The sequence below is a fragment of the Oncorhynchus keta genome, chromosome 14 (genome assembly GCF_023373465.1).
Source record: "Oncorhynchus keta strain PuntledgeMale-10-30-2019 chromosome 14, Oket_V2, whole genome shotgun sequence".
Classification (NCBI taxonomy): domain Eukaryota; kingdom Metazoa; phylum Chordata; class Actinopteri; order Salmoniformes; family Salmonidae; genus Oncorhynchus; species Oncorhynchus keta.
In genome coordinates, this window is record NC_068434.1 from 11,207,377 (window position 1) to 11,230,739 (window position 23,363).

Genomic DNA, 23,363 nt, shown 5'->3' on the forward strand with positions numbered 1-23,363 from the left:
AACGCTGTGCTAAATGGATTTCCCAAAGACACCAGTGATGTGTGTGTGTGTGTGTGTGTGTGTGTGTGTGTGTGTGTGTGTGTGTGTGTGTGTGTGTGTGTGTGTGTGTGTGTGTGTGTGTGTGGTAGTGTGTGTGTGTGTGTGATGTTTTTGACATGCCTGATGTTTTTCATTCAGGGAAATGTATATCTCCTCGCATCTGAAAACAACACATGGAGTGATCACAAAACCTGGTGTGTGGATGTGTGTAAAAGAACAGTTTAAAGTGCTGGCTAGTGTCATGCGGTGTATGTATTGTCCTGGGCCCGTATTTATAAAGTGTCTGATCTAGGATCAGATCCCCTCTTATTCATTATGATCTAAAAGGTTGAAACGCTTTGAGTTCTGGACCTGGTGCTGTTGAAGGCTGAAACGCTTTGAGTTCAGGACCTGGTGCTGTTGAAGGCTGAAACGCTTTGAGTTCTGGACCTGGTGCTGTTGAAGGCTGAAACGCTTTGAGTTCTGGACCTGGTGCTGTTGAAGGCTGAAACGCTTTGAGTTCAGGACCTGGTGCTGTTGAAGGCTGAAACGCTTTGAGTTCTGGACCTGGTGCTGTTGAAGGCTGAAACGCTTTGAGTTCAGGACCTGGTGCTGTTGAAGGCTGAAACGCTTTGAGTTCAGGACCTGGTGCTGTTGAAGGCTGAAACGCTTTGAGTTCTGGACCTGGTGCTGTTGAAGGCTGAAACGCTTTGAGTTCTGGACCTGGTGCTGTTGAAGGCTGAAACGCTTTGAGTTCTGGACCTGGTGCTGTTGAAGGCTGAAACGCTTTGAGTTCTGGACCTGGTGCTGTTGAAGGCTGAGTTCAGGACCTGGTGCTGTTGAAGGCTGAAACGCTTTGAGTTCTGGACCTGGTGCTGTTGAAGGCTGAAACGCTTTGAGTTCTGGACCTGGGTGCTGAAACGCTTTGAGTTCTGGAGTGCTGTTGAAGGCTGAACGCTTTGAGTTCTGGACCTGGTGCTGTTGAAGGCTGAAACGCTTTGAGTTCAGGACCTGGTGCTGTTGAAGGCTGAAACGCTTTGAGTTCAGGACCTGGTGCTGTTGAAGGCTGAAACGCTTTGAGTTCAGGACCTGGTGCTGTTGAAGGCTGAAACGCTTTGAGTTCAGGACCTGGTGCTGTTGAAGGCTGAAACGCTTTGAGTTCAGGACCTGGTGCTGTTGAAGGCTGAAACGCTTTGAGTTCAGGACCTGGTGCTGTTGAAGGCTGAAACGCTTTGAGTTCTGGACCTGGTGCTGTTGAAGGCTGAAACGCTTTGAGTTCTGGACCTGGTGCTGTTGAAGGCTGAAACGCTGAGTGACCTGGTGCTGTTGAAGGCTGAAACGCTTTGAGTTCTGGACCTGGTGCTGTTGAAGGCTGAAACGCTTTGAGTTCTGGACCTGGTGCTGTTGAAGGCTGAAACGCTTTGAGTTCTGGACCTGGTGCTGTTGAAGGCTGAAACGCTTTGAGTTCTGGACCTGGTGCTGTTGAAGGCTGAAACGCTTTGAGTTCTGGACCTGGTGCTGTTGAAGGCTGAAACGCTTTGAGTTCTGGACCTGGTGCTGTTGAAGGCTGAAACGCTTTGAGTTCTGGACCTGGTGCTGTTGAAGGCTGAAACGCTTTGAGTTCTGGACCTGGTGCTGTTGAAGGCTGAAACGCTTTGAGTTCTGGACCTGGTGCTGTTGAAGGCTGAAACGCTTTGAGTTCTGGACCTGGTGCTGTTGAAGGCTGAAACGCTTTGAGTTCTGGACCTGGTGCTGTTGAAGGCTGAAACGCTTTGAGTTCTGGACCTGGTGCTGTTGAAGGCTGAAACGCTTTGAGTTCTGGACCTGGTGCTGTAGAGAAGTGAAACGCAGTTCTGGACCAACTGTGTAAGGGTGAGTCCATGGTCTGCATTATAGGCTTTGTTTTGAGTTCTGGACCTGGTGCTGTTGAAGGCTAAATGGCTGTGGTCTTTCTGTAGAGCACATGGAAGTTACCAGCCTTCCAACTGTGTAAGGGGTGCAGTCCATTCTGCATTATAGCCTTTGTTTTCTTCTCTACCCTTTAGTTCAGTGTGTGTGTGTGTGTGTGTGTGTGTGTGTGTATATATAAACAGTTGATTCCCCCCACCCCCTCCCCCAGAGCCCCTGACCCAGCAAATCACAGCGCACACAGTGACTCTGTTACCGATACGTTCCGTTTTTCGACAGTAAATCAGCGGTTGTTTTATTAGTCTCTAGCGCTGGTGGTGTGGATTGTGCTTCCCGTCAGTGTCTCTCTTGTAAATCATTCAGGGGGTGACGGCTCTGAGAAAGTCAGTGAAAGAAGGGATTTACCCGTAATCCTACATTGATCCTTACAGAAACAAGCCTGTCTGGCACGTTGCCTCACGCCAGCCCACAGCCCGCACAAACACCTGAGGTATCGGTGAAACCCAACACCTTCAGTGACATTTCTGCTTCCTGCATAAAAGGAGGACTTCACCTGCCGTTGAGAGGGGAACGCTGCAGTGAAAAGAGGTGTCGCCACTCTCCTGTGGCACCAACAAATTGTCAACGTTAAAGTGTTGTACTGTCTCGAACCTTACTGTCTCTCTGGTAGAGGATATGCTTTAGGTATTGCGTCGACATGATGGACAGTGACGTATCCTATTTGGATCTATATTGTCACTACAACCTGGTCTGTGTCAACTGTAAACAGTGAAGGGCAAGGCCTAAATGTGGGAATATTTCTCCCTTTAGTAACACCAGTCATCATGAATCGGGTCCTTTGTTCTAACTATAGCCCACAGGGCTTGGAGTGTTTTATGTGGTTGCCAAACGAGGCAGCAATAAAAGGAAATGTGTGAATTTAAACCAGTGTGAGTTGCCAGGTTGGATGATATTTTCTTATATAATAAAATAAAATAATCACTCCCCCATTTACCGGTGGAAAAGAGAGTGTGAGTGTGTGGGGAGCATGTGTGTCTGTGTGTGCATGGTGTATGTGTGAGTAGACCTTTATGTGGCTCCTTATCCTAGAGAGTGTGAGTGTGTGGGGAGCATGTGTGTCTGTGTGTGCATGGTGTATCTGTGAGTAGACCTTTATGTGGCTCCTTATCCTAGAGAGTGTGAGTGTGTGGGGAGCATGTGTGTCTGTGTGTGCATGGTGTATCTGTGAGTAGACCTTTATGTGGCTCCTTATCCTAGAGAGTGTGAGTGTGTGAGGAGCATGTGTGTCTGTGTGTGCATGGTGTATCTGTGAGTAGGTCTTTATGTGGCTCCTTATCCTAGAGAGTGTGAGTGTGTGAGGAGCATGTGTGTCTGTGTGTGCATGGTGTATCTGTGAGTAGACCTTTATGTGGCTCCTTATCCTAGAGAGTGTGAGTGTGTGAGGAGCATGTGTGTCTGTGTGTGCATGGTGTATCTGTGAGTAGACCTTTATGTGGCTCCTTATCCTAGACCCCTCTTTCCAAACATTTCACATGCAACAATGTTCATGCTTCAAATTGGCTAAAGTTTAGTCACAAATCAGTTTCCTTCATGTTTGTTGATTAAAACTTATCCTCCATCTTTGTTTACTTTTAGCACTATTAATTATCTCGATTTGACTGAAATTTGGTATAGAGTGAAGTTGCCCCTATATGCTGATTTAAGGTCAGTTCAGCATTTTCCCCACCAATGGTTAATGTTTGGATTGGGGCAGAAGAAGCTGACCCTAGATCTGTACCTAGGGGAAACATCACCCCGGAATGAAAAATGATCAGTAGAAAGGTTAACGATGATTGTGTAGTACCACACTTAATCAAATGAACTTATTCTATATTTTACTGTAGATGGCGACTGCAAAGTCTGCATTAGTTTCAAAGGATCTATTAGGTCACAGCCTTCTCACTTCCCTCAGACCAACCAAGGAAAAACAAAGGCTTTGCCGGGTGGCCGAGGGAGGGAGGGAGTCAACAGCCTTCAGTGCATTCCAGCTTTGTTCCATGATATCACAGTTACGCTCAGCAGCTGTGTGTGTGGAACTTGTCTCTCTTCCCGCTCTCTCCCTCTCTTTCCTTTGCTCTCCCTCTTTCCTTTGCTCTCTCGTGCTCTCCTTCTCTTTCCCTTGTGCTCTCCCTCTCTTTCCCTTGCTCTCTTGTGCTCTCCCTCTCTTTCCCTTGCTCTCTTGTGCTCTCCCTCTTTCCCTTGCTCTCTCGTGCTCTCCCTCTCTTTCCCTTGCTCTCTCGTGCTCTCCCTCTCTTTCCCTTGCTCTCTCGTGCTCTCCCTCTCTTTCCCTTGCTCTCGTGCTTCCCTCTTTCCCTTGCGCTCTCGTGCTCTCCCTCTCTTCCCTTGCTCTCTCGTGCACTCCCTCTTTCCCTTGCTCTCTCGTGCTCTCCCTCTCTTTCCCTTAGTCTCACTCTTTCCCTTGTTCTCTCTCTCGCGCTCTCCCTCTCTTTCCCTTGCTCTCTCGTGCTCTCCCTCTTTCCCTTGCTCTCTCGTGCTCTCCCTCTTTCCCTTGCTCTCTCGTGCTCTCCCTCTCTTTCCCTTGCTCTCTCGTGCTCTCCCTCTTTCCCTTGCTCTCCCTCTCTTTCCCGTGCTCTCTCGTGCTGTCCCTCTTTCCCTTGCTCTCTCGTGCTCTCCCTCTCTTTCCCTTGCTCTCTCGTGTTCTCCCTCTCTTTCCCTTGCTCTCTCGTGCTCTCCCTCTCTTTCCCTTGCTCTCTCGTGCTCTCCCTCTTTCCCTTGCTCTCTCGTGCTCTCCTTCTCTTTCCCTTGTGCTCTCCCTCTCTTTCCCTTGCTCTCTTGTGCTCTCCCTCTCTTTCCCTTGCTCTCTTGTGCTCTCCCTCTTTCCCTTGCTCTCTCGTGCTCTCCCTCTCTTTCCCTTGCTCTCTCGCGCTCTCCCTCTCTTTCCCTTGCTCTCTCGTGCTCTCCCTCTTTCCCTTGCTCTCTCGTGCTCTCCCTCTTTCCCTTTCTCTCTCGTGCTCTCCCTCTCTTTCCCGTGCTTTCCCTTGCTCTCTCGTGCTCTCCCTCTCTTTCCCGTGCTCTCTTGTGCTCTCCCTCTCTTTCCCGTGCGCTCTCGTGCTCTCCTCTCTTCCCTTGCTCTCTCGTGCACTCCCTCTTTCCCTTGCTCTCTCGTGCTCTCCCTCTCTTTCCCGTGCTCTCCCTCTCTTTCCCGTGCTCTCCCTCTCTTTCCCTTGCTCTCTCGTGCTCTCCCTCTCTTTCCCTTGCTCTCTCGCGCTCTCCCTCTCTTTCCCTTGCTCTCTCGCGCTCTCCCTCCCCCTCTCTCTTTCTCTCTCTTCTCTGGTTACACAACATGACAGCGACTCCATTCAACTCGAGCGACTCCCCCATGTGTGCCTTGGACAGGGAAGGGGAGGGGAGACTGGGGGTGTCAGTTTGAGGACTGCTGACTTCACTACACTACAGCCGTAGGTGAGAGGTGGTGGGGACAGGAGGTGGAGAGGTGGGGACAGGAGGTGGAGAGGTGGGGACAGGAGGTGAAGGGGTGGGGACAGGAGGTGGAGCGTTGGGGACAGGAGGTGGAGATGAGCTGTGGACAGCCTAAGAGAGACATGTCGCTATGAGGCTCTAAGAGACAGTCTACTGGGCAGACAGAAGGTCTGGAGCCTGCATGGCATGCCCAGGTCCCAGCCCTCACCCCCACCCTCTGTGACTCATGCAGCCCAAACGTGGTCTGCTAGGGTGGGGTTGGTGTGAGACGAGCATCCCTCTTTAACCTTGGAGGACCAGCTGCAGACAGGACTCTGGATCAACCCATTTGTCATGCTGTTGTCAAGGTGATAAATACACCATACCTCTCATCTATAGACACATGGAGGATGGTAGAGCTGATGCTTTTGAAATCCATATTAAATCAAGGGCACATTAACCATAGAAATGACATAGTTGAGAAGAAGCATGTTCATGAAGTGCAAGAATTGCCGTGGCAACTACATTGATATTGTGCGAACTAAGGGGATGTGCCTTACTGTTGTGCTTTGTGGCCCCAAGGGGGCTGGTCGTATACTTCCAGTCGTCTGACAATGGCTACCACTGTCCGTACCGTTATAATCCTAGATGGATTAGGGTGAAGTTGCCCCAAGTGCTGATTTTGGTTCAGTTTTGCATTTTTCCCACTAATGGTTAAGGTTAAGATTGGGGGTGGGGAAGCTGATACCTAGGGAAAAAATAACCCTGGAGCCACAATCTACACTGAACAGAAATATTTACGCAACGTGCAACAATTTCAGAGATTTTCCTGAGTTACAGTTCATGTAAGGAAATCAGTCAATTGAAATAAATTCATTAGGCCCTAATCTATGGATTTCACATGACTGGGAATACAGATACGCATCTGATCACAGATGCTTTTAAAAAGTAGGGGCGTGGATCAGAATACCAGTCAGTATCTAGTGTGCCAACCGTTTGTCTAATGCAGCGCGACACATCTCCTTCCTGTTCATTGTGCGAAGTTGCTGGATATTGGCGGGAACTGGAACACGCTGTCGTACACATTGATCCAGAGCATCCCAAACATGCTCAATGGGTGACATGTCTGGTGAATATGCAGGTCATGGAAGAACTGAGACATTTTCAGCCGTCAAGAATTGTTTACAGATCCTTGCGACATGAGGGAGTACATTTATCATGTTGAAACATGAGGTGATGGATGAATGGCGCTACAATGGGCCTCAGGATCTCGTCACGACATCTCTGTGCATTCAAATTGCCATAGATAAAATGCAATTGTGTTCGTTGTCCGTAGTTTATGCCTGCCCATACCATAACCCCACCGCCACCATGGGGCAACGTTGACATCAGTAAACCGCTCGCCCACACGACACCATACACGCTGTCTGCCATCTGCCTGATACAGTTGAGTCATCCGTGAAGAGCACACTTCTCCAGCGTGCCTGTGGCGTATTGAGTATTTGCACACTAAAGTCGGTTACGACGGCGAACTGCGGTCAGGTCAAGAACCTGGTGAGGATGGCGAGCATGTAGATAAGCTTCCCTGAGATGGTTTCTGAGTGTTTGTAGAAATTCTTCAGTTGTGCAAACCCACAGTTTCATCAGCTGTCTGGGTGGCTGGTCTCAGATGATCCAGCAGGTAAAGAAGTCAGATGTGGAGGTCCTGGGCTGGTTTAGTTACACGTGATCTGCGGTTATGAGGCCGGTTGGACCTACTGCCAAATTTTCTAAAATTATTCAAGAGGTGGCTTATGGTAGAGGAATTAACATTTAATTATCTGCCAACAGCTCTGGTGGACATTGCTGCAGTCACCATGCCAATTCAATGCTCCCTCAATTTGACACTTGTGACATTGTTTTGTGTGATGGAACTGCACATTTTAGTGGCCGTTTATTGTTCCCAGCACAAGGTGCACCTGTGTAATGATCATGCTGTTTAACCAGCTTCTTGATATGCCACACCTGTCAGGTGGATGGATTATCTTGGCAAAGGAGAAATTCTCACTAACAGGGATGTAAACACATTTGTGCACAACATTTGATAGAAATAAGCTTTTTGTGCATATGGAACATTTCTGGGATCTTTACATGTTATGTTTGTATTTTTGCTCACTACAAAGGGAAGCACAGCCGAGAGCTGCCCAGTGACACGAGCCTACCAGACGAGCTAAACTACTTCTATGCTCACTTCGAAGCAAATAACACTGAAACATGCATGAGAGCACCAGCTGTTCTGGAAGCCTGTATAATCAATCTCTCCGCAGCCGATGTAAGACCTTTAAACAGGTCAACATTCCCAAGGCCGCAGAGCCAGACTGATTACCAGGACGTGTACTGCGAGCATGTGCTGACCAACTGGCAAGTATCTAAACTGACATTTTCAACCTCTCCCTATCCGAGTCTGTAATACCAACGTGTTTTAAGCAGACCACCATAGTGCCTGTGCCCAAGAACACTAAGGTAACCTGCCTAAATGACTACCGCCCCGTAGCACTCACGTCTGTATTCATGAAGTGCTTTGAAAGCCTGGCCATGTCTCACATCAACACCATTATCCCAAAAACCCTAGACCCACTCCAATTTGCATACCGCCCCAACAGATCCACAGATGATGCAATCTCTATTCCACTCCACACTGCCCTTTCCCATCTGGACTAAAGCAACACCTATGTGAGAATGCTGTTCATTGACTACAGCTCAGCGTTCAACACCAGAGTGCCCTTCAAGCTCATCAATAAGCTAAGGACCCTGGGACTAAACCCCTCCCTCTGCAACTAGATCCTGGACTTCCTGATGGGCTGCCCCCAGGTGGTAAGGTTAGGTAACAACACATCCGCCACGCTGATCCTCAACACAGGGGCCCCTCGGGTGCATGCTCAGCCCCCTCCTGTACTCCCTGTTCACTCATGACTGCACGGCCAGGCAGGACTCCAACACCATCATTAAGTCTGCCAATTACACAACAGTGGTAGGCCTGATCACCGACAACGATGAGACAGCCTATAGGGAGGAGGTCAGAGACCTGGCCATGTGGTGCCAGGACAACAACCTCTCCCTCAACACAAAAGAGATGATTGTGGACTCCAGGAAAAAGAGGACCGAGCACGCCTCCATTCTCATCGACGGGACTGCAGTTGAGCAGGTTGAGAATTTCAAGTTCCTTGGTGTCCACATCACCAACAAACTAATATGGTCCAAGCACACCAAGACAGTGGTGAAGAGGGCACGACAAAACTTATTCAGGAGATTTGGCATGGGTCCTCAGATCCTCAAAAGATTCTACAGCTGCACCATCGAGAGCATGGTTGCATCACTGCCTGGTATGGCAACTGCTCGGCCTCTGACTGCAAGGCACTACAGAGGTAGGAAGCTTGGCCCCAGTGATGTAAGGTGCCGTATGCACTACTAGTGTCAGAGGAAGACCCTAAAAATTGTCAAAGACTCCAGCCACCCCAGTCATAGACTGTTTTGTCTGATACTGCACGGAAAGTGGTACAAGAGCGCCAAGTCTATGTCCAAGAGGGATCTAAACAGCTACTACCCCCAAGTCATAAGACTCCTGAACACCTAATCAAATGGCTACTCAGACTATTTGTATTGCCCCCCCACTTTAATAACTCTACCTACATGTACCATGTACATATTACCTCAACTAACTGGTGCCCCTGCACATTGACTCTGTACCGGTAACCCCCTGTATATAGTCTTGCTATTGTTATTTTACTGCTGCTCTTTAATTACTTGTTACTTTTATTACTTATTCTTCTCCGTATTTTTTTAGGGGCTCGTAAATAAGCATTTCACTGTAAGGTCTACATCTGTTTGTATTCTGTGCACGTGACTAATATGATTTGATTTGGCACCTGTGTTGAACATGTCTGCCTTTCTGTTGATGGGGATTCTAAGGAAGCTTTACTGATCTAACCAGACACACACACACACACACACACACACACACACACACACACACACACACACACACACACACACACACACACACACACACCTGTCTGCAGCCTTCACCATAGTGAAGCCCAAGATTATCAGCCTTGAGAACTGTGTTGGCAAGTTAGCGGCTTCCTAATTTATCTCCTGTCTTAACTTGAATCCCTGTTTTTGGACTGAAACTAGTTTCCTTAAATGAACTGGGGAAATGACACCCAAATATCCCACTACACTAATCTGTTCCACAACTGTTCCCAGATTTAGGAGGTGGTTCGAGAACAGTACATTACAGTGAAGCTGTGCTCTTCCCAGCACCATTTCTCTCAGTGTCCTTGTCTGAGTCCCAAGTGGTACACTTTAACCTACATCATCAAAGTGGGACACTTTAACCTACATCATCAAAGTGGGACACTTTAACCTACATCATCAAAGTGGTACATTTTAACCGACATCATCAAAGTGGGACACTTTAACCTACATCATCAAAGTGGGACACTTTAACCTACATCATCAAAGTGGTACATTTTAACCGACATCATCAAAGTGGGACACTTTAACCTACATCATCAAAGTGGGACACTTTAACCTACATCATCAAAGTGGGACACTTTAACCTACATCATCAAAGTGGTACATTTTAACCGACATCATCAAAGTGGGACACTTTAACCTACATCATCAAAGTGGGACACTTTAACCGACATCATCAAAGTGGTACACTTTAACCTACATCATCAAAGTGGGACACTTTAACCTACATCATCAAAGTGGGACACTTTAACCGACATCATCAAAGTGGTACACTTTAACCGACATCATCAAAGTGGGACACTTTAACCTACATCATCAAAGTGGGACACTTTAACCTACATCATCAAAGTGGTACATTTTAACCGACATCATCAAAGTGGGACACTTTAACCTACATCATCAAAATGGGACACTTTAACCTACATCATCAAAATGGGACAATTTAACCGACATCATCAAAGTGGTACACTTTAACCTACATCATCAAAGTGGGCACTTTAACCGACATCATCAAAGTGGTACACTTTAACCGACATCATCAAAGTGGTACACTTTAACCGACATCATCAAAGTGGTACACTTTAACCGACATCATCAAAGTGGTACACTTTAACCGACATCATCAAAATGGGACACTTTAACCTACATCATCAAAGTGGTACACTTTAACCGACATCATCAAAGTGGGACACTTTAACCGACATCATCAAAGTGGTACACTTTAACCTACATCATCAAAGTGGGACACTTTAACCTACATCATCAAAGTGGTACACTTTAACCGACATCATCAAAGTGGTACACTTTAACCTACATCATCAAAGTGGTACACTTTAACCGACATCATCAAAGTGGTACACTTTAACCGACATCATCAAAGTGGGACACTTTAACCTACATCATCAAAGTGGTACACTTTAACCGACATCATCAAAGTGGTACACTTTAACCTACATCATCAAAGTGGTACACTTTAACCTACATCATCAAAGTGGTACACTTTAACCGACATCATCAAAGTGGTACACTTTAACCTACATCATCAAAGTGGTACACTTTAACCGACATCATCAAAGTGGTACACTTTAACCTACATCATCAAAGTGGTACACTTTAACCTACATCATCAAAGTGGGACACTTTAACCGACATCATCAAAGTGGTACACTTTAACCTACATCATCAAAGTGGTACACTTTAACCGACATCATCAAAGTGGTACACTTTAACCTACATCCTCAAAGTGGTACACTTTAACCGACATCATCAAAGTGGTACACTTTAACCGACATCATCAAAGTGGTACACTTTAACCTACATCATCAAAGTGGGGCACTTTAACCTACATCATCAAAGTGGTACACTTTAACCTACATCATCAAAGTGGGGCACTTTAACCGACATCATCAAAGTGGTACACTTTAACCTACATCATCAAAGTGGTACACTTTAACCTACATCCTCAAAGTGGTACACTTTAACCGACATCATCAAAGTGGTGCACTTTAACCGACATCATCAAAGTGGGGCACTTTAACCTACATCATCAAAGTGGTACACTTTAACCTACATCATCAAAGTGGGGCACTTTAACCTACATCATCAAAGTGGTACATTTTAACCGACATCATCAAAGTGGTACACTTTAACCTACATCATCAAAGTGGGACACTTTAACCTACATCATCAAAGTGGGACACTTTAACCTACATCATCAAAGTGGGACACTTTAACCTACATCATCAAAGTGGTACACTTTAACCGACATCATCAAAGTGGTACACTTTAACCGACATCATCAAAGTGGTACACTTTAACCTACATCATCAAAGTGGTACACTTTAACCTACATCATCAAAGTGGGACACTTTAACCTACATCATCAAAGTGGGACACTTTAACCTACATCATCAAAGTGGGACACTTTAACCTACATCATCAAAGTGGTACACTTTAACCGACATCATCAAAGTGGTACACTTTAACCGACATCATCAAAGTGGTACACTTTAACCTACATCATCAAAGTGGGACACTTTAACCTACATCATCAAAGTGGGACACTTTAACCGACATCATCAAAGTGGTACACTTTAACCTACATCATCAAAGTGGGACACTTTAACCTACATCATCAAAGTGGGACACTTTAACCTACATCATCAAAGTGGGACACTTTAACCTACATCATCAAAGTGGGACACTTTAACCTACATCATCAAAGTGGGACACTTTAACCTACATCATCAAAGTGGTACACTTTAACCGACATCATCAAAGTGGTACACTTTAACCTACATCATCAAAGTGGGACACTTTAACCTACATCATCAAAGTGGGACACTTTAACCGACATCATCAAACTGGGACACTTTAACCTACATCATCAAAGTGGTACACTTTAACCGACATCATCAAAGTGGTACACTTTAACCTACATCATCAAAGTGGTACACTTTAACCGACATCATCAAAGTGGTACACTTTAACCTACATCATCAAAGTGGGACACTTTAACCTACATCATCAAAGTGGGACACTTTAACCGACATCATCAAACTGGGACACTTTAACCTACATCATCAAAGTGGTACACTTTAACCGACATCATCAAAGTGGTACACTTTAACCTACATCATCAAAGTGGTACACTTTAACCTACATCCTCAAAGTGGGACACTTTAACCTACATCATCAAAGTGGTACACTTTAACCGACATCATCAAAAAAAACAAAAAAACATTTTATTTGTCACATGTGCTGAATACAACAGGCGTAGTAGACCTTATAGTGAAATGCTGAATACAACAGGTGTAGTAGACCTTACAGTGAAATGCTGAATACAACAGGTGTAGTAGACCTTACAGTGAAATGCTGAATACAACAGGTGTAGTAGACCTTACAGTGAAATGCTGAATACAACAGGTGTAGTAGACCTTACAGTGAAATGCTGAATACAACAGGTGTAGTAGACCTTACAGTGAAATGCTGAATACAACAGGTATAGTAGATCTTACAGTGAAATGATGAATACAACAGGTGTAGTAGACCTTACAGTGAAATGCTGAATACAACAGGTGTAGGTAGACCTTACAGTGAAATGCTGAATACAACAGGAATGCTTACTTACAACCCCTTAAGAAACAATAAATAAAAATAACAAATAATGAAAGAGAGGCAGTAAAATAACAATAGCGAGGCTATATACAGGACATACCAGTACAGAGTTAATGTGAAGGCTATATACAGGACGTACCAGTACAGAGTTAATGTGGAGGCTATATACAGGGGGTACCGGTACAGAGTTAATTCTTTAAGGAATACCTAGGATAGGATAAGTAATCATTCTCACCCCCCTTTAAGATTTAGATGCACTATTGTAAAGTGACTGTTCTACTGGATGTCATAAGGTGAATGCACCAATTTGTAAGTCGCTCTGGATAAGAGCGTCTGCTAAATGACTTAAATGTAAATGTAAAATGTAATGTGGAGGCTATATACAGGGGGTACCGGTACAGAGTCAATGTGGAGGCTATATACAGGGGGTACTGGTACAGAGTTAATGTGGAGGCTATATACAGGGGGTACTGGTACAGAGTTAATGTGGAGGCTATATACAGGGGGTACTGGTACAGAGTTAATGTGGAGGCTATATACAGGGGGTACTGGTACAGAGTTAATGTGGAGGCTATATACAGGACGTACCGGTACAGAGTTAATGTGGAGGCTATATACAGGACGTACCGGTACAGAGTTAATGTGCAGGGGCACCGGTTAGTCGAGGTAGTTGAGGTAATATGTACATGTGAGTAGAGTTATGAAAGTGACTGCATAGATAAATACGTAGTACACTACGTTTGATCAGGGTCTTTAGTTAAAAGTAGTGCACTACGTTTGATCAGGGTCTTTAGTTAAAAGTAGTGCACTACGTTTGATCAGGGTCTTTAGTTAAAAGTAGTACACTACGTTTGATCAGGGTCTTTAGTTAAAAGTAGTACACTACGTTTGATCAGGGTCTTTAGTTAAAAGTAGTGCACTACGTTTGATCAGGGTCTTTAGTTAAAAGTAGTGCACTACGTTTGATCAGGGTCTTTAGTTAAAAGTAGTACACTACGTTTGATCAGGGTCTTTAGTTAAAAGTAGTACAATACGTTTGATCAGGGTCTTTAGTTAAAAGTAGTGCACTACGTTTGATCAGGGTCTTTAGTTAAAAGTAGTGCACTACGTTTGATCAGGGTCTTTAGTTAAAAGTAGTGCACTACGTTTGATCAGGGTATTTAGTTAAATGTAGTGCACTCCGTTTGATCAGGGTCTTTAGTTAAAAGTAGTGCACTACGTTTGATCAGGGTCTTTAGTTAAAAGTAGTGCACTACGTTTGATCAGGGTCTTTAGTTAAAAGTAGTGCACTACGTTTGATCAGGGTCTTTAGTTAAAAGTAGTACACTACGTTTGATCAGGGTCTTTAGTTAAAAGTAGTGCACTACGTTTGATCAGGGTCTTTAGTTAAAAGTAGTGCACTACGTTTGATCAGGGTCTTTAGTTAAAAGTAGTACACTACGTTTGATCAGGGTCTTTAGTTAAAAGTAGTGCACTCCGATGGAGCCAGTGGGTTTGGCAACGAGTATGAAGCGAGGGCCAGCCAACGAGAGCGTACAGGTCGCAATGGTGGGTAGTATATGGTGCTTTGGTGACAAAACGGATTGCACTGTGATAGACTGCACCCAATTTGTTGAGTAGGGTATTGGAGGCTATTTTGTAAATGACATCGCCAAAGTCGAGGATCGGTAGGATGGTCAGTTTTACAAGGGTATGTTTGGCAGCATGAGTGAAGGATGCTTTGTTGTGAAATAGGAAGCCAATTCTAGATTTAACTTTGGATTGGAGATGTTTGATATGAGTCTGGAAGGAGAGTTTACAGTCTAACCAGACACCTAAGTATTTGTAGTTGTCCACGTATTCTAAGTCAGAGCCGTCCAGAGTAGTGATGTTGGACAGGCGGGTAGGTGCAGGTAGCGATCGGTTGAAGAGCATGCATTTAGTTTTACTTGTATTTAAGAGCAGTTGAAGGCCACGGAAGGAGAGTTGTATGGCATTGAAGCTTGCCTGGAGGGTTGTTAACACAGTGTCCAAAGAAGGGCCGGAAGTATACAGAATGGTGTCGTCTGCATAGAGGTGGATCAGAGACTCACCAGCAGCAAGAGTGACCTCATTGATGTATACAGAGAAGAGAGTCAGTTAAAATTCAAAAGTAGTATACTACGTTAGATCAAGGTCTTTAGTTAAAAGTAGTGCACTACGTTTGATCAGGGTCTTTAGTTAAAAGTAGTACACTACGTTTGATCAGGGTCTTTAGTTAAAAGTAGTGCACTACGTTTGATCAGGGTCTTTAGTTAAAAGTAGTGCACTACGTTTGATCAGGGTCTTTAGTTAAAAGTAGTGCACTCCGTTTGATCAGGGTCTTTAGTTAAATGTAGTGCACTCCGTTTGATCAGGGTCTTTAGTTAAAAGTAGTGCACTCCGTTTGATCAGGGTCTTTAGTTAAAAGTAGTGCACTACGTTTGATCAGGGTCTTTAGTTAAAAGTAGTACACTACGTTTGATCAGGGTCTTTAGTTAAAAGTAGTGCACTACGTTTGATCAGGGTCTTTAGTTAAAAGTAGTGCACTACGTTTGATCAGGGTCTTTAGTTAAAAGTAGTACACTACGTTTGGGTCTTTAGTTAAAAGTAGTGCACTCCGATGGAGCCAGTGGGTTTGGCAACGAGTATGAAGCGAGGGCCAGCCAACGAGAGCGTACAGGTCGCAATGGTGGGTAGTATATGGTGCTTTGGTGACAAAACGGATTGCACTGTGATAGACTGCACCCAATTTGTTGAGTAGGGTATTGGAGGCTATTTTGTAAATGACATCGCCAAAGTCGAGGATCGGTAGGATGGTCAGTTTTACAAGGGTATGTTTGGCAGCATGAGTGAAGGATGCTTTGTTGTGAAATAGGAAGCCAATTCTAGATTTAACTTTGGATTGGAGATGTTTGATATGAGTCTGGAAGGAGAGTTTACAGTCTAACCAGACACCTAAGTATTTGTAGTTGTCCACGTATTCTAAGTCAGAGCCGTCCAGAGTAGTGATGTTGGACAGGCGGGTAGGTGCAGGTAGCGATCGGTTGAAGAGCATGCATTTAGTTTTACTTGTATTTAAGAGCAGTTGAAGGCCACGGAAGGAGAGTTGTATGGCATTGAAGCTTGCCTGGAGGGTTGTTAACACAGTGTCCAAAGAAGGGCCGGAAGTATACAGAATGGTGTCGTCTGCATAGAGGTGGATCAGAGACTCACCAGCAGCAAGAGTGACCTCATTGATGTATACAGAGAAGAGAGTCGGTTAAAATTCAAAAGTAGTATACTACGTTAGATCAAGGTCTTTAGTTAAAAGTAGTGCACTACGTTTGATCAGGGTCTTTAGTTAAAAGTAGTACACTACGTTTGATCAGGGTCTTTAGTTAAAAGTAGTGCACTACGTTTGATCAGGGTCTTTAGTTAAAAGTAGTGCACTACGTTTGATCAGGGTCTTTAGTTAAAAGTAGTGCACTCCGTTTGATCAGGGTCTTTAGTTAAATGTAGTGCACTCCGTTTGATCAGGGTCTTTAGTTAAAAGTAGTGCACTCCGTTTGATCAGGGTCTTTAGTTAAAAGTAGTGCACTACGTTCGATCATGGTCTTTCGTTAAATGTAGGGCACTACGCTCGATCAGGGTCTTTAGTTAAAAGTAGTGCACTACGTAGGGAATAGGGTACTATTTGGGAGGGACGTCTGAGTTCTTAACATGCCAGAGAAGTCAGTGTTCTTCCTCCGACATCACACAATCTCATGCTCTCTGACATCAGAGGACGGCGTGTCACTAAGAGTTGTGGTGTTTATCTGACTGGAGCGGAGTCAGGCATGTCAACTGACCGTTTCACTGGCTCCGTCTAAAGGTCATGATTGCTCCCCGCAGCTGTCTGTCTGGAAAAGAAAGGGGCCTGTCCTGTCTCTGTAGTGGCTACATTCTGTTCGGAATGGTTTGGTCTTCTATTCGACGATTGCTTAAATGTTATCAATGCTCAACAGCCTGAGGGCAACACTTTTTCTCTTGCTAAAACACGTGCAACAAGCTTAAAGCATTGAGAACTTACCAGTTGTTTTGGTGCCCGTATTGCGGCAGTCAAGCATCACCCAAGAGGCTGCTACACATTGCTAATGGAGGAGGAAAATTGTAGTCCAATAATTGCAAGTCCAACATCTTGCTAGCTATGAAGGATTAACTTAGTATTAGACTGTGAAGATTGCTTTGTTGGGTACATGAAACCCTCAGGTAGTGTAAAGGAGATCCACAGCACCGAGCTCGTGTGTCTGTTGACTGAATGCCACACTGTTACGCCCAGTTTGAACTCTCTTCCTGCCTCTCAGTTGGACAGAACTTCATGGTCCATTTGTGGTCAGGAAGTAGGGATTTCATCTTTCCGTTTCCTCGCTACTGCTCAAGCGTTTCTCCAAACATCTGTCCCTCAGTGGACTTACCGAATGCAAGTCAAGTAGCTTGACAAACCGTGTGCAAGCTGAGCTCAGGGACTTTTTCACTTTTGATGCCCCCATTTTTCCAACATAAGGATAATTGTGCATACAAATAAATATACTGGGCTAAAGATGGATCAGCCCATCTGGCATTTGACCGAACTGCCCTATGGCCAATCCTAGCTGGGCCCAGGAAGTGAAGGGATAGTAGGATGAAATACTTTTTCTTTTTTTTCATACCCCCTAATGCTCTAGAGCAGGGCTCTTTAACACTGTTTATAGAGAGCTACCGTCCTGTAGGTTTTCACTCCAAACCTAATCTAGCAAACCTGATTCTAATAATTAGAATAGGATAGTTACAACTGGGGTTGGAGTGAAAACCTACAGGAAGGTAGCTCTCCAGGAACAGCGTTCAGGAACAGCGTTGGAGAGCCCTGCTCTAGAGTGGGAGAGGTAGCCTAGTCATTGGTTTGTCTTGTTTGTGAGCTGAATCTCCTTTTCCTGGATTCCCTACAGGCTTGTGAGTGGACACCTGGAGGGAAGGGGCCCCTGCTGGCCCCTCTGTGATGGACAGCGTGCCGCTTCAGATGGCGCTAATTTTGGCTGCCTGTGGGAGGAGCTGCCTGTGGGAGGAAAAGAAGGGTTGTGTCACTCTACCATGTGGTTCAGTTTATAGATAGGAGAGCGGGGAGGGAGAAGAGAAGAGGATGGGAGAGAGTAGTGGGGAGGATGGAAGGGGGAATGGAGGAGTGGATGGGAGAAGAGGGGAAGGTAGAAGAGTGGAGAGGGGAAGGGAGAAGAGGAGTGGAGAGGAGAGGATGAAGGGGAAGGGAGAAGATGAGTGGTGGGGAAGGGAGAAGAGGAGGGGATGGAAAAGGTGAGGGGATGGGAGAAGAGGAGAGGAGTGGGAGAAAGGAGAGGGAAAGGTGGGTCACATGACCTCTGGCTTTATATCACAGTCCTACTTGTCACATAACATCACAATGGGACATTGTGAAATGTGAATCTCCTGTGTATCTGCGTGTGTGTGCATGCAATCTTTCATTTGCGCTTGCATGTCTGTCTGTTTGCATATACACTCAGTTGCCAGATTATTAGGTACACCCATCTAGGACCCTCCTTTGCCTCCAGAACAGCCTGAATTCTTTGGGTATGGATGCTACAAGGTGTGGCGTTCAAACATTTCTCAATTGGTATCAGGGGATCTAAAGTGTACCAGGAAAACATTATCCACACCATTACACCACCACCACCAGCCTGTACTGTTGACACCAGGCAGGATGGGCCATGGACTCCACACCACCACCAGCAGCCTGTACTGTTGACACCAGGCACGATGGGCCATGGACTCCACACCACCACCAGCAGCCTGTACTGTTGACACCAGGCACGATGGGCCATGGACTCCACCACCAGCAGCCTGTACTGTTGACACCAGGCACGATGGGCCATGGACTCCACACCACCACCAGCAGCCTGTACTGTTGACACCAGGCACGATGGGCGATCGACTCATGTTGCTTACGTCATATCCTGCCATCAGCATGACGCAACAGGAACCATGATTCGTCGAACCAGGCAATGTTTTTGCACTCCTCGATTGTCCAGTGTTGGTGATTGTAATATAATAATATATGCCATTTAGCAGACGCTTTTATCCAAAGCGACTTACAGTCATGTGTGCATACATTCTACGTATGGGTGGTCCCGGGAATCGAACCCACTACCCTGGCGTTACAAGCGCCATGCTCTACCAACTGTGCTACAGAAGGACCATTGTGTGCCCACTGGAGCCACTTTTCCTTGTTTTTAGCTGATAGGAGTGGAACCCAGTGTGGTCGTCTGCTGCAATGGCCTGTCCGTGACAAGGACCGACGACAAGGAGCGATTCCGAAATGCTCTTCTGCACAGCACTGTTGTACTGCGCCGTTATTTGCCTGTTTGTGGTCCGCCTGTTAGCTTGCATGATTCTTGCCATTCTCCTTCGACCTCTCTCATCAACAAGATATTTCGACCTGCAGGACTGCTGCTGACTTGTTTGTTTGCCACACTTTTCTCTGTAAACCCTAGACTCGTGAAAAGCCCAGGAGGCCAGCCATTTCAGAGATACTGGAACCGCTGCGCCTGGCGCCAACGATCATACCACGCTCAGTCACTTAGGTCACTCGTAATGCCCATTGTTCTAACATTCAATCGAACACTAACTGAATTCCTCAATGCTTGTCTGCCTGCTTTATTATACTCACTGTCTATAGGAGCAAACCATTTTTGTGAACGGGGTGGTGTGCCTAATTAACGTGTGTGTGTGTGTGTGTGTGTGTGTGTGTGTGGGTGGGTGGGTGGGTGGGTGGGTGTGTCAATAGGTGTACACGTGTGTGATGCTTATAATCAGGGATTATCAGCCCTCTACATATGAGCCGCTATCAGCAGATAGCCTCTATCACTGAGAGGCAGTAATTGCTGCTAATGTCACCATGCAGGAACTAGTAGGGAGCGTGCCACTGTCTCGCCCACCCAGATAATGATATTTAAATCAGATAGACATCTCGCCATAATTGGAGTGTACTCCTCTAATGCATTGTTAGCTTATTGACTGGTGCTGTCCACAAATGCTACATTGTTTGAGGCCGAGGGGAACTTTGCGTGTCTGGCAGAAGCCCAGTTTATGAGTTTAGAGTATAGCTATGGTGTATAGCTATGGTGTCCATATCAGGACAGCCTTAACACTTGAGTTTGAAGTCCTGGAGGCTGTTTTAATATGGGCCCGGTACAGAGTTCCTATACTCCTGTTTCAGCTGGTCCGGAGCCTGGTGGACTGCCTCAGGGCATAGTAGAGAATAACTACTATTACATTACATGGCAGAGGTCTGCAGTTATGAGGTCAGTTGGACATGCTGCTAAATTCTCTAAAATGATATTGGAGGTGGCTTATGATAGAAAAATGAACATTCAATCCTTTGGCAACAGCTCTGGTGGACATTCCTGCGGTCAGCATGCCAATTGTAAGCTCCCTCAAAACTCAAGACATCTGTAGCATTGTGTTGTGTGACAAAACTGCTCATTTTATTGGCATTTTACTGTCCCCAGACCAAATCTGTTTTGCAAGAAAGACCCGGACAATGTCATCCTAGGTTTGGGTAAACAGACATTTCTCCCAGCCTATCATGTCAGCTTCGATCACATGTAACTAATATGTCCGCTTCGATGACATACTGTAGAACTGCAACGGTTAAATGTCACTATTTTGACACCCTAATAATGACATCATGTTGTCTTGTGATAGGTCAATGGTCAGCCCCTCAACTCTAGGACCCTCAAATTCATATCTGACCCTTGAAGCCAGCTCCCACCACTTTGTAAATGATTCCCCTCTATTCAGGGTTAGAGTTAGACCTGAAACACCAGGTGGGTGCAGTTAATTACCAGGTAACCAGCAGTACTCCAGACCCCCTCGTAGGGTAGGATTTGAGTCAAGGGGCCAGGGTTCTGGTCTAGAAGCACGGTTTCGACTACTCCTACAGTTTTTTTGCTTGACACCCGGCCCAGAAAGACTATTTCCATAGACAGCCACATAGAGAAGTCAGATTTGAACATTCCTAACAAGACACTGTAGTTATCATCTTTCCACAAAATATCCATTTAATTATTCAAATAATTGTCGCTGAGACCCATTAATTGTCGCTGAGACCCATTTTTTATTTTCTTCATCACTCACAGCTAAAGATATTAACATTTTATGTTAATCAGTATTTGCCATGATTTTGGATGACGTCGTTGCTGCTCACCCTGCTCCCTGTGTGTATTGAATGCTGGTGCGCATGTGATGTTGGTATGTGTAAACTGGATGCAACCCGGATATAAACGGTCCATGAATCTGCGTATCCGAACGCGACTACGTTACTTTGAAAACAACACGCGGACATCTTAGACGCAGTCTCTAGTTCTTCATACCTCGGTGATTTGAATACCCCTCTGCTATAGTTCAAAGGTTTGCTCCTGACACTAATCTGGAGTCAGTTTTGCATTTTCCGCACTAATGCTTAGGGTCAGGACTGGTCCTAGATCTGTACCGAGGGGAAACTTCACCCAGGAGCACTACGGCAGAGCTGTACTGTACTGTACCCAGTCAATAAGCCTTATCAGAAGGTAATTTCGATGGACACGCCCAGCTGACATCTGTTTCCAACGGCTGCACAAAGAATCCTGTCAGAACTCAGGCTTGCCGTTTGTTTAATCCGACTATCGTGGCAAATGTAATGTTGACGAAGGCAGCCGAGTTATGTCCTTTTAATTCACTAGGACTGACTAATCTAAAACTCAGGTGGAGACCGAAAGAGGGATAGGATAGACAAACATGTTGTGTTTCCTTCCACTGTCGCCTGGTGGGACCCTGACAGGATTATTTGGACAGGGTCCTGGTTTCCCAAAAGCATTGTTAGAACTTTCAGTTGAGCATCGTTTAACACTAATACAATCGCTATGATGAATTCGTTATTTTGGGGAATTTTCAGTTCTCCATGTATAGCTTTTATTTTGGTTGTTACAATGAACAAAAAATATAAATGCAACATGTAAAGTGTTGGTCCCATGTTTCATGAGCTGAAATAAAAAAAATGTTGTGCACACATTTGTTTACTTCCCTGTTAGTCAGCACTTTGACAAGATAATCCATCCACCTGACAGGTGTGGCATATCAAGAAGCTGATTAAACAGCATGATCATTACACAGGTGCACCTTGTGCGGGGGACAATAAAAGGCCACTTTAAAATGAGCCCGTAAAGATCGTCTGTCCTCGTTTGCAACACCCACTACCGAGTTTCAAACTGCCTCTGGAAGCAATGTCAGCACAAGAACTGTTCGTCAGGAGCTTCATGAAATGGGTTTCCATGGCCGAGCAGCCACACGCAAGCCTAAGATCCCCATGCACAATTCCAAGCGTCAGCTGGAGTGGTGTAAAGCTCTGGAGCAGTGGAAACGCGTTCTCTGGAGTGATGACTCATATGTCACCATCTTGCAGTCCGACATACGAATCTGGGTTTGGCGGATACCAGGAGAACGCTACCTGCCCAACTGCATAGTGCCTTTTTGTAAAGGAGGAATAATGGACTGGGGCTGTTTCTTTTGGTTCTGGCTAGGCCCCTTAGCTCCAGGGAAAGGAAATCTTAATGCTACAGCATACAATGACATTCTAGATGATTCTTTACTTCCAACTTTGTGGCAACAGTTTGGGGAAGGCCCTTTGCTGTTTCAACAGGACAATGCCCTGTACACAAAGCGAGGTCCATACAGAAATGGTTTATCGAGATCAGTGTGAAGAACTTGAGTGGCCTGCAGAGAGCCCTGACCTCAACCCCATCTAATAGCTTTGGGATGACAAGGAAAGCCAAATACCAGCCCGGCCTAATCACCGAACACCGGTACCCGACCTCACTAATGCTCTTCTGGCAGTAATGTTCCAACATCTAGTGGAAAGCCTTCCCAGAAGAGTGGAGGCTGTTATAGCAGCAAAGAGGAGACCAATTCCATATCAATGCCCATGATTTTGGAATGAGATGTTCAACAAGCAGGTATCCAAATACTTTAGGTCATGTGGTGTATATAGGTCAAATATATATTTTCTACATACTGTTATTATTTGTTGTACTGTTTGGACTTAGGTAGGGGGGGAAATGCTTAAGCGGCCCACCCACAGATTTCAGTGGCAGAAAATTCCCTGCTCTAGCATTTTCCTTGTGCAGGCAGACGTCCGTCATCAGGACTCATCAAGCCCAAGATGGCCCCCCTCTCTAATTAATTAATGACCCCCTTCCCCTCCTTCTCCCCTTTCAACGGGCCTTTTTGTTTCCCTGCATGTCACAGGTCCTTGGCCAGTAATGAGGAGATTGAGTTACTTTGACGGACTTGTGACTTGTGTT

The 23,363-nt window shown here is 45.5% G+C and overlaps 2 protein-coding genes across 9 annotated transcripts in view; one reads left to right on the plus strand and one right to left on the minus strand.

Moving 5' to 3' along the window:
• The window catches only part of bmpr1ba (bone morphogenetic protein receptor, type IBa), a 189,619-nt gene that overhangs the window by 72,325 nt on the left and 93,931 nt on the right, over nucleotides 1-23,363 (plus strand). The gene's annotated exons all lie outside the window — the stretch shown is intronic.
• Nucleotides 199-17,528, minus strand: LOC127907425 (putative mediator of RNA polymerase II transcription subunit 26). Its single transcript, XM_052462673.1, has 4 exons — nucleotides 17,454-17,528; nucleotides 1,336-1,848; nucleotides 991-1,302; nucleotides 199-819 (listed from the first exon to the last, which is right to left on the minus strand). Exons 1-4 carry the CDS (start codon nucleotides 17,526-17,528, stop codon nucleotides 346-348), a joined length of 1,374 nt encoding a protein of 457 aa, XP_052318633.1. The 3' UTR covers nucleotides 199-345.